At 35.1% G+C, this 12,433-nt stretch overlaps 1 protein-coding gene across 7 annotated transcripts in view; it reads right to left on the bottom strand.

The window, feature by feature from the left end:
* Window positions 1–1,216: 1,216 nt before the first annotated feature.
* ZBTB44 (zinc finger and BTB domain containing 44) overlaps window positions 1,217–12,433 on the bottom strand; it is a 71,190-nt gene continuing 59,973 nt past the window's right edge. For 3 of the 7 annotated variants that reach the window (XM_029207802.1, XM_029207801.1, XM_029207803.1), the window contains exons 4-6: window positions 12,017–12,180; window positions 10,384–10,684; window positions 1,217–8,602 (exon numbers count right to left, since the gene is read on the bottom strand). In XM_029207802.1, the coding sequence (XP_029063635.1) occupies window positions 8,320–8,602; window positions 10,384–10,684; window positions 12,017–12,180 (748 nt within the window). In that variant the 3' untranslated portion in view covers window positions 1,217–8,319. The remainder of the gene's footprint in view (window positions 8,603–10,383; window positions 10,685–12,016; window positions 12,181–12,433) is intronic. The other 4 variants (XM_029207804.1, XM_029207806.1, XM_029207807.1 and 1 more) reach the window with 4 other exon arrangements.

Below are 12,433 nucleotides of genomic sequence, written 5' to 3'. Positions count from 1 at the left end.
CCCCCCATTTAAACTCTCAGTACATTTGCAGATCTCTCAGTTTAGTACTTAGAACATTCTGTTCAGAAAAGAACGCCCCAACTATGTATCCCAGTGCCATGCATCGAGGAGACAGACACACATCTTCCTTTACTACCTTTAGTATCATTCTCTGAAAGGAATTTCTCTGGCCTGTTATTCATATGCAAATCAAACTGTAAGGCAGGAGTACTTAAAATTCTACGTTCTGCATTTATATGGATCACCTGTGGCTGAGGTAGCTACTGAGGACCCCAACAGTTTGCCGGCCTTGAATGGTTTGGTAAACCATTGTTAAAAACCCTCAACAGGGCTTCCCTGGTGGCGCAGTGGTTGAGAGTCCACCTGCCGATGCAGGGGACACGGGTTCGTGCCCCGGTCCGGGAAGATCCCACGTGCCGCGGCGCGGCTAGGCCCGTGAGCCATGGCCGCTGAGCCTGCGCGTCCGGAGCCTGTGCTCTGTGACTGGAGAGGCCACAGCAGTGAGAGGCCTGCGTACCGCAAAAAAGCCCAAAAAAACAAAACACTCAACACGAATGATAGAAAATGCTTCTTAAAAATTTACGCTTTTCCTCCCTGAACTTAAGTGATGCTGGTAGCTTGGGGTCAGTGCACAGTCTCCTTTGGCGGTTGCTCTCACTCTATAGACCACTTATTGTCAAAATCCACAGCAAGTGCATCTGTAATTAGAATGCCCTTCCTTCAGGCTCTCACAGGCTCATCACCTAGGCAATGAGTTGCCTTCCCCCAGTAAGTACCATTCTCTATTCCTTGGTTGTGAGGTATTATTGAAATATCCCAACAGGTCTCTCTAATCAATGACGTATAGCCTCAGATAGATTCAAGGCAACTTCTCAACACATAACCCACCACTCAGGAAAGCAGGTCTGCACAAGATACCTGGCTCAACAGCTCTAGGATTTGATGACTTTCTCCAACTAGCCTCCTTCATATTCTTTTCCATTTTAGGGATGGTGTTCATGGACTCCTTGCCCTTTCACCTCTTTTCTTACCTGCCCAGGAAGCTGATGTGTGTGCTGACTCGCAGAACACTCTCTAGTCTGTACAAACTCAATGGATGCTTACTTAAGGCGCGCCTTAGTCTCATGACTTTTCTTATCCACTTGACCTCGATCAGCACCACCAATTCTTCCTTCCAGCCAACAGTAAATAACAACAGCAGGAAGTTTTACTCCATAAAGCATTAATAAGATATTTTAATGAAGGGTCGGGGTGGGGGGGGGGAACCAAACAAACCTTAGTCTTATGTTTCTATTCAAAGACACTCAAAACTATTTTTTTCCCTGCCCATCCCGTCTAACTGCAACTTTATTTGTGACCATGTAATAAAGGCTGGTTTAAAGTTTTTGTTTTTAAAAAAGTTTAAACCTTTTTAAAAAAAGATTAAACAACCAGGCTAGCAAAAAGTACTCAATACATACTTTCCTTATATCAAACAAGCTAATATTTCAGTACAATGTAACTATACAGAATATATACGATACACATATATTCACAAAGCAAACACTATAGGCTCAGAACATATTTGAAAAAACATGATATTCACAGTGATTACAATAACTCTAAAAATGATTGTAACATTGAAACGGCACTTAGTATACAAAAAAGTCACAAAAATATATATATGTATGTAGTCACCAAGAACTATGGTTCCTGTAAAGTACGCATAGCCAGATACTAGTATATAAAATGTGAAGTTCTGACACTGTATACATTTTTAGGAAATAAATCCAAAACCATTTTTGTTACTGTTGAAAGTCAAACATGCCAAATAACTTAGCTATGGCCACTGTAACCAAGTAAAGCCAAACTTGAAGGAGATGATAACTGGATACAAAGCTGGTGAACTTGGGCCTGTCACAGGTAAGAAAGTTGTACTGGTTCTAGGAGAGGGTAGAAGACGTGACAACACCCTTCCACATGATTTAATTCACATTTCTTCCCCAGCATCACCTTCCCTCCCCCAAGGGTTTCACCAAATGCCACTGCCCAAAAAGAATCATAATGCTGTAACTAGCAAGATAAAAGTTTCTCCCAAACTTCCTTGATGTTGGGCTATAGGTGAATTTTAAAGCATGCGTTCATTAGCTAAACAGGACCGCCAGTCACCCATCTGGAAGACTGTGGTACATACACGCCTTCCTCCTAGGCTGGTTGTACTAGAAAGTACTCCAGTTTTTGAATGGAGCCGGATTTATATGTTAGCTCTGTAAAATATTGAGCTACTATAGCAGCAAATACAAAATTACAGAAACTAAAACAATTTTATTTAAAAATTGATTTCTGTTACATCAAAACAATTTTTTTTCCCTTCACGTCTGTTTCCTTGAATCAGACATTAATTTCTTCTATCACTGAATTATGGTCTATTGTCTCAAATCGACTTTTCATTATGCTGCTGTGGAAAAAGACAAGTTCAAATCCTGGAAAGTTTACATTTACTCTTAAAAATGGGAATACAGGATATTTAAAGTAAAAAGAAAAAGTCTGTTCTAAAAGTATCTCTCACAAATATATATATTTAAATATTAAAATAGGCTACCTAGGATTTTTATAAAATGGCTTTTGAAAAGATAGCAGAGGCACAAAGAAGCCATATACTATCTTCCAATTGGACATAAGGTGCCACAAGGGTGCCCTACAAAGAGGCAGGCAATCTCTATCTGATGCAACAGGAGGCACCAGCAACAACAGAAAAATCAAATATATTATTGGGACCTGGATTGAAATCAAATTTTACTCTACAAGAGACTGTTGTCTTTTTAAAAAATATCTTGAAATATAAGCATTAGAAGCCATCACTTTGTATAAGGAAGAAAATGAATAAAGTTTATGATCTCACTCCTGATCACCCGATGGCATTCATTTCAGGCACCTGAAAGATGAACAGCAGTGTAACTTTCAGTAATTTAATGGACCACTCTCAGTATGAGAGACTTTACATAGCATTTGTCAACTTGAAAACTGATAACTGAAATAAAAGAAAGCTCTTAGAGAAAACACAATTATAACCTAATCATAGAAAAGGTTCTTTCTAGAAAAAGCAGGTGTTTCTAGGAACTGCAAGAAAGGCTTCCCATCTTTAAATGAACACAGCATCCACTAATACCAAGGAAACAGCATGTGTTTAGAGGAGATGACGGCTCCTCTTAATGTAGGGAAGACTGATCCTTCCTCAGCAGACGATGTACTCTGGTAACCTGAACATTCGTTTACAGGGTGATTTTTAAACCTGTTTAATTGAATAATGAAATCTGGATATGGTTAGACCGGTATTTGGGAAAACGGGGACAATTTAATAAAAGTCACGACACTGTAGAACCTCAAACCATCAAGCAGCAATTTTATCAATAAATCATTACAATTGAGCCTAGGGCTTTAAGTTTACTCAGCAAAATCAGTCCGTTTAAAAGAGAAAGGCAATCATCAAAGAATCAGATTTTATAAACCAGGCACTTCAAACGGAAATTTAAAATTTTTAAGTCTTTAAAAATTTTTTTTTAAAGTTTTTTGTTTTCAACCAATGGTCTGAACCCTTAAATTCTTCGAAAACTATTATGTACATAAGAACCTTGGTATTAGTTGGAACTGGCCTGGCCCCTATGCAGAGGGAGCTATATAACCGAAGTAGCATATACACTTGAAGGCAGTCTCAATTTTTGGATACTGCCAAGTTGAGATGCCAGTAACATCATCTCCTGACATCTCTGCAGAGGCTATTTGTAAAGATATGGAACTATTACTTTTTTTTAATCATAAAAATATAATCACTATGATGTAGTAGAAATATCTGTGTCAAGTATGAAGTTAAAAAAAAAAAAAGTACAACTATGATGTCACTAAGAGTCTTCATCCCATAATCTGACATAGGCTTAACTCCCCATTAATAAATCTCAACATATTTATAATCTAAAATTGAAATACCCATAGACTGTCTGCTCCTTAGTTGAACCTGGAAATTGGTTCAACTCTACTTCATTGTTAATGTGAACCATTATTGCTTTTGGCAAATTAGTCTTGCTGAGGACCTTCCAAATAAAAATACCCTATGGTCACCAACATGTTGTCAAGCAAAAATGACACTGAAAGATAAAAAAGGGTATAGGCAAAATACGGAATAACTTAAATTTTGACGATTTGAGCCTAAAGCCTGGGAGGAGTATGCTTAGCTATAAATATTCCTCATAGACATGGTTAATGTAATTGAGCACCCCCCATTCTGTACCACTGATTTAGAAAAGAAAATCTTGTTGGTATACATGCTTCTCTCAGTAACTTTCAAAATCGAAATATATTATAAATAAATCATCTTATGTCAATAACTTACACTGAAAACCACATTTCCTACCTTTTAGCAACTTTGGGTCGCTTCCAGATGTGAACTTTACTAGTTTTTTCCCTCCCAATTAATATTAATAACTAGAAAACTATTCTCCCTCACTTAGTTGTATACTCCAGAGCTTCACATTTTCGAGACAGGTGAAAATAGAGTAAGTGCCACACAAAAGTTTTAATTCTCTTCATCAATTCCTTAAATCTCAAAGCCCTTTCGGGTACAATATTATAATTTTAGGATTGTTCATTCATCAAGTAATAAGAATAATTCTCTCCATGTGGTATACTAGTACCAACTGCCACTACCTTATAAAGTAATGTATTTCTCAGGGGCTACGAAGCTAAAAGAAACTAAACCATGATCTGAGAATCTTCAGAATAAAAGCCACTAAGCTAGATAACTCGTCTCTATTTAGATTATGAGAATAAAAAATAATAAGAGATAAAATAAAAGACCGAAAAGACTTAATACAACTTCCAAAGGCTCCCAGGGAACCATTTACACATCCGGAGAGACTGGCTCAGTAGTTAGAAGGTAACAGAGTTACCAACGATAAGTATATTAGATGTGCTGGCTGGTTCATTCCACTTGGTAACATATTTTAACAAAATGGAAGTTTTTTTTGTTTTGAAAACCGAAGGGCATGTGTCATAACATGGAACCAGAATGTAAGTTCTGTAAGCCAGAATGGTTGCTGAAATGTTAAAATGTAAGAATGAATGAAGCTATTTAAACACTTTAGTACACTTTTGCCTCACTGAAAGTGAGAACTTTAAAAACTGGCAATGTAACTAAATATATAACTAATTATTTAAAATGAAAATTAAGAAGGTTACTTTAAATTCAAAGTAAGAAACATCCATTTAAATACATTTGTGGGTGATAACTCCATCTGCATCCCTTTCTCGAACTTAAAATTCAAAAAAATGAAAACAAGTATTAATGCTTTCGTTTCTGAATTAGTACAATCACTGACATGCTAGATACTTCCACTGTTAGAATACACCCTTAAAAATGGAAAGAATGACTGCAGGAGCTGTAATATCCAGTATCACAGCAAACATCTTTGCTCATTTCTAAAGTATGTATATCATACCTATTTGGTAGCTTTAAAATGAAAAATAAATGCTTTTCTTATATAAAATACTTGGTTTAAAAAGGCAATTTATCTTGCATCCTAAAATTTAAGCCCTTTAACAAAGTTACCCCTCCTTGGGCCTTTCAGAAAGATAGCTATGCTAAAGTATTCTAAACTGGAATTTTTTTATGTTTAGTTATACTGGTAATTTCTAATGGATGAGATAATATAACTGGCTTTCATCTCTCTGCAATGTTTTCCATATATTCTGGTAAAAATTATACATCCAGGCATCCTTCTCTTAGAGGAATTTTAAATAAATCTAAATAGCACTATATACAATTATCCCTCATAGCTTAGTTTCCTAAAACAGATCCATAAGCTAAGTATCCCTAAACTGTGTATCAAGAAAAATGTAGAGCCTCACTGAAATAGAAAGAAAAGGACTCTGTTTATATCACATGTTAAGTACTAGTTACCTGTATTGATAAGATTTGGGGAGCAGACAACCAACAATCGGCATTTTCACAGTAGATTCAAATGTTTCATAAAACTTGGAAATCTGTATAATTTGTAATTACCAATGAAAATCTAAAGTTTCCATTTGGGAAAAAATAGCCAGTGATGGTGGTCAATCCTACATTCTGAGAACACAGAACACCTCAGAGCTGCCAAAACTGTGTAGGACTCTCTTAATACAAAATTCTCAGGACGGGGGTGTGCTAAAACACTTTCAACCCACAAATCTCCAAATGGTTCTGATATATTTCTTCTCATTAACCCTATTTCTTTCCTCCTTTTCTTCCTTCCTTCTTCTTTTTTAAAAAAATAACTCTTAGAACTGAGGGCAACAATGACTCCTGGTCATAATTTTACCGATTCTTTGTTTTCTCCATTAAGATTTTAAAATTAACTTTTGAGATTTATCTACTGGTAGGCATAACAGTTTCCAAAGGATCTATATTACATTAAAAATAAAAATTCCTGACCTTTCCAGCTGAGACACAGCAGTACCGCTCTTAGTATCACAGTCTGTTGAAGAAAGTAATTCAACCTATTAGTAAAGAAGCATAAATAATGGGAGGCCATCATAATCTGTGCATGTCGATTTTCCTGAAGGTACTATACCTATCTTTGGGAGCAAAGAGGAAACAACAGGTTCATGAGTGAGAAAAGGAGTTGGAAACAAGTTAAAAATAGCAGAATATTCAAACAGACAGAAAGAACATTAGCCTAAAAAAAATCTTCAATGAGTTCACTTTCCCTTCCTTTACATTTGTAGGGGATAAAAGAAGTTACAGAATTAGCCAATTAAAAAAAAAATGAAACAAATCACTACAACTTAGAAAAATTTTATTATTAACGACTAGCACCCAGACAAAACTGAGATCTTGTGTTTTGAATAAGAAACTGTATTTTCTTTTTCTAACCTAATCAGGTGTTTTCATAATTATTAAACTTTGGGTATATACATAGAAAAAAAGAGTTACTCAAAAGATCATTGTTCATGGACTCATGAATATTTAGGATCAAGGTCAATGATGCTTTAATGGCACCAGGTAAAAACGTATATTCCAGTCTAGAGTATCATATATATTTCAACTATAAACCACGAAGTTTCTTTCTTTTCTTTTCTTTTTTTAGCAGCAAGAGGTAATAGTCATTAATTTAAGGTTTTTAGTTTTTCTTTAGTCTTAACAATCCTTTTTTTCCCCAAATAGATTTGAGTCACAGATCATCATTTTATAGACTCTCCTCTACTTCTACATTATTGCTTACATTGCGTAAAAACTATCCTAACTGCTTTTAATATGACATTTGGCAATGTCTTAAAATATTTTGGAATAAGGACAATTTATCACTGTCATATGGGTATTTTGTAAACAATCGCAGTTGGGTTAAGAATATAGCCTTAACAGAGAATTCTTTATTTTGTCCAAAACAGCAGAATAAAAACATCCTCAACAATACACAAACCTATGTATAAAATATAGAACATCTCCAGTATATCTCCTTTTCATGGGATCATGCCAAGTATAGGCAAGAGAAAACTGATTTAGGCAATGACCCAATTAGCCAGGCATTAACATTCAAAGACCAGGTAAACAGTAATTTTATCCAGAAAAGCAGTATGAAAGAGTCCCTATGAAGCCGATTCACACACTATATTCTCTGTTCCTGGTCATTTCACGCACAAGTTGACTATCCTTAACCATGGTTCTTCCCCTTCTTTCACAGAAGAAAGATTATTTGGAGGAGTGGTACTACAAAGGTACAGGGAATACCTATCCCAATACCAAATTTTCACCATGAAAAATTATAGTGACAAAGCTTAAAAAAAAAAAAAACACAAAACACATGGGATTTCAGAAGTATATACCCTAATAATTTTTAAGAAAGCTCACCATAAATACTTCCAAAAACAACAGGCTTTACAAAAGACTGTACAATATCCTGTGTATAGGAGTAAACATCTATTCAGGCCATCTGCCAGATTCGTTCTGTAATATGTCTCTGGTGTACGCTTTCATTTCAGGAAGGTCAATAATCATCGGATTCCTTCTTGACCTAGTGATCTGTTGTTAGCCTACTCCTGATAATGGAAGAGGAAACTGATACCAGTTTTAAGTCAGCTGGTTCTCCTTAAGTCTCAAGGTTTCTATTATATTTCAACACCATGTTACTGTGCACTTACAGAAGCAATCTCTCAGTCATGAAAAATAAAACATCAGTTGCAGAACTTACAAAGTAAAAAGGGAAATTCTTTCCCAAACCCTTTTTTGCTTAAAAAGTTAAATTAAATTCAAATGTACAAGACCAAGCACAGGCACTTTCCAAAAATCAAAAATGAAGCCAAACCATGAAATTACTCAATAGTTACAGAAGACAGCTCTGATTTTGGGGGGTCCTCTCTGGTTGCCTCGGCACAAGCACTGGTCTTTGGCTGCCCTGGCATTTCCTCCTCTTTTTCTGTCAGCCCACCAAGAGACCCCAAGGGAAAAGTGCTTTCACAATTCTGGGTCGAGGAGACCTGTGAAATTACAGGCATCTGGACAGAGGAGTTGTTTTCAAAACTGTGTTCTCCAAGATCATACTGAACAAGGGTCTCTTCTTGCTCCTGGTTTAAGTAGTCCGGTACTAGGAAATCACTAGGTAAGAGGCAAAGGATGAAACAGGGAGTTAATTTTCAAGCCAGTAATAAATAAGACACAATACAAAGACCTGATTTGTAAAACAAGATTGGGATTTTTCATTTCTCTAATTTTTGAATGAAGATTAGAACTCAGGAATTTTCAACTTCTAAACTTTCCTAAATATATGAACCAAAACCATCCATTAGAACCAAAGTATACCAACTCTCCCTACCACCAAGAGAGATAAGATTATCACCTTCAGTGTCACTCTGGACACCTAAACAGCCTTGCTTGTTCTATGTAGAAGAGTTTTTGTATACAAAACAGACGGAAATAGCATGTTCATTTAAACAAAGATCATTTGAATAACTTATGCGTAACCTTTCTTGGATTATACACTAATTATAAGGTATATAAACCTAGCTTTTTATTACTTCCTGGATATAAATTAGTTAAGAAATTAAATCCTCAGGCATAAGTGACCTTTTATATAATCTACTATATAGAGAAAGGTAAAAAACTACTTAGATGCTTGATTTAAATCTTTACAGTTAAACAAAAAAAAAATTCATTACACTTTATAATGTCAATAACTAATATACTTAAGGTTATTTTATAATTTGTCCACTATTAATTTAAAAAACTGAAGTCTGCTCATCTGCAAAGCAATTTAAGATGTCCTATGTTATATTTTCTGAAAAGTGGTCAGGTGTTAAACAAGAGTAGAGGATAGAGGGCTCAGTACAGGGAAGATATAGAAAACAGGCGTGGTTAACTGGGACACTATTTTAGTCCAGAACAAAGTTTGTTATGTCATGTATAATCTAGGTTTAGTGATATGATAACCAGACACCCAGAGTTAGAAATGATTACATTAAACAAAATGTCTGGCTTGAAGAGAAAACAAAATCTATGCAGGAATAATTTACTGAAAAATACGATTTAAAAAATGAAGGCAGTTAAAAATTTAAGATTTGATTTTATAAGAAACTAAGAATTCCTACAGATGTACAATTCTGATAAAGTATTAAAAATAGACAACAGAATTTTATATCTAGAGGAGACCTTAGAAATCATCTTTAAAGCTTACATTTTATCTTTCTCTACGTTTCAAGCTTCTTCATCTGTAAAGTGACGTGTTAAATCATAACACTAGTTAGTGGCAGAGCTAGAACTAGAACCTGATCCTTGGATACCCAATAAATCAGAAAGGTAACTCTATTATAAGTTTTTTATATTAAAAGCATGGAGCTCTAAACTGAAATAAAAAAAGGAAAACTTCATTTGATGTAAATTATCATATCCATTAGTTCTACACCATAGTTGGTGTAGAATTTTCTCTCTTATTATTTAAAGAAAAAAGAGAGAAGTGGTCAAGAATTTAATTAACATCCAAAGAGTCTGAAGTAATCCACTATCACTAAATATCACCTGACACGGTAAATTCTCCAATAAGGTCTATTTTAAATGTACTACAGAGTTACTTTAACCTTGTATTTAAAACAACAACAACAAAAACCCACAAAAAACCCAAAACGAGCTGATAAGTAGTCTACTTCTGTAGGAAAAGATTTCTAATGCCAACTATAAATGTATTTAAAATTGTTTATACTTAGAAGGATCAGCAAAATTGGATCAGATCAGGAGATCAGAGCATTATTGGATAGTGGGAATTTAAAAGGCATGTGACTGATTAGCTGGCAACCTGATAAAAAAACACAGCAGGCTGCCCTAAAAGCAGGAAAAGAGAGTTTAGAAAGCAGTTTTCCTGGTTCGGTTTCTGTTGTGCACCTCACCTGCTCTGGAAGTAGTTTGCTAGCTCTGACGCTTCATGGTTCAGACTCCTCAGGTGCACGATTAAATTTCCAGAGTTGGTGAACATGGCGCCACATGTTTTGCACTCGTAAATCCGAGGCTTGCGGATAATGTGCCGGGAAACCCTCATGTGGTGTTTATATTCCCCGAAGGAAGTGAAAGTGGCACTACATATCTGGCACCGGAAACAGCGTTTACCTTCATGCTTTAGGCGATGCATCTTTAGCGAGTAAGCCCTGGTGAACTTTTTCCCACAGCGGTCACACTGAAATGGTTTAATTCCTATAAAATAAAGCAAAACAAAATATTATCTAAAGACAAAATAAGTGGAAATGTCATAAACCTCACAGACTTCTGAACTGTAATTCTGTAGCAAGAGATAATCTGAAAAGACAAAAATCATCAGCAAAAATGAGTTCCAAACTCAGTATCTCAGAAAAGGTACAGAACACCTAAGAAGTCACTAGTGCTTGAAAAAAGAAAGCGAGAAAGAAAGGCACCATGGGGTGGGGGTAATTGAGGTAATATATACTCCAATGGATTTTTGAATGCTTCCAAATCTTGTATTTTATAGACTTCAAAACACAATTTAACCAGAGTATTTAAGCAGAGCCCAAATCTTCACAAAAGATTACTTCATTTCATTAAAGTAGTGAGGTTTATATTGAGAAGATGTGAAAATGATCAGTACCTACTCTTCATTTCCTATCTCAAGAGAAAAATGAGAAGAAAAAAGGGAAATTCTAACATCTCTGAACATAATTAGTGATTACAACAGAACTACTACTTGATTGAGTTTTTGGGTATTTAATGTAATAGTGATGGAAAAAATATGTAGAAATTAATATATGAAATATAAAGTATATTAATGGTCCCTTCCAATTCATTATCACAGTTTTAGCAAATAAAATTTCAAAACCCTTCAAAACATCATCCATTGATTCAACAAAGTCATAGGGAATTAGTGTTAGACCTATCTAAGTGAGATAGTTATACAGCTGAGAATAGCGGTAAAGATTTCTTATTAGAGGTCAGTGTTCTATCTGCAAGAATTTTACTGCCTTTACGTGAACACTTAACTTAAATTTCAAATATGTTTTACACATCATTTATCCAAAATCTCTTTTACACCAAAAAAATACTACAAGGCTGACTAATCAGGGCACAGAGAAATTTAGGATTGTAGAATTAAAATTAAATTATTGTTATTAATTTTTAAAAACTTTTTATTTGGAAATAATTATAAATTTAGAGAAGTTACAAGAATAGTACAAAGAACACCAATATACACCCTGTTAACCCCATTTGCTTTACTGTATGTATTTGTGCTTTTCTCCCTCACATATATATATACACACATGCATCTGATATCCTTTTCATTTACATATTACACCCAACCCATGTCTTAATGAGAATACTGATGCCTGTAAGCAAATACATTTCTGACACTGCACCAATTCAGCAATGGACCTATGTTTATCTGTTCTCACTAGACTTCCCAGAGATAAAACTTTTTTCTAACTCAAAAGCATCTGTTTACTGTTTTTAACTGAAATTTCAAAATAAAATGTTTTAGAGTGCTCATTTATGCCACAGTAGGGATGATGACATTACCTGAGTGGATGAGCATGTGCTGTTTCAGGTTCTGAATACGGGTGAATCGCACCCCACATGTTGGACACTGAAAAGGTCTATCTGGACCATTTGGACTTGGCCGTTCTGTGCTGCTGGTGGAAGGAGCAATGTAGAGTTGGTAGGGATACTGAACATTTTCCAATCTAAAAAACAGACCAAAGAAGGCAACCAGGCTCTGATTTTTAAGTTCAATAAACATTTCTGCACAACTTTAAATCAACAACAACAACAAAAAAAACACTTTAAGACTTTTTGAAGCAGTTTAAAAGTTAGATTACAAGTTTCATTTATAACAAAAGGAGAAACAATGTTATCGTCCAGAATGTCAAGTATCTTAAGTTAAGCAAGGTCGTATGACCAAGCACATACCAGAAACGATTTTACTTTAGGTAGCCT

The sequence above is a fragment of the Monodon monoceros genome, unplaced genomic scaffold, assembly GCF_005190385.1.
Source record: "Monodon monoceros isolate NGI ecotype Baffin Bay Population unplaced genomic scaffold, NGI_Narwhal_1 Super_Scaffold_7, whole genome shotgun sequence".
In the NCBI taxonomy this organism is placed as follows: Eukaryota; Metazoa; Chordata; class Mammalia; order Artiodactyla; family Monodontidae; genus Monodon; species Monodon monoceros.
Note: the sequence above shows the minus strand (reverse complement) of the source record. Positions and strands in the feature narration are given on the sequence as shown.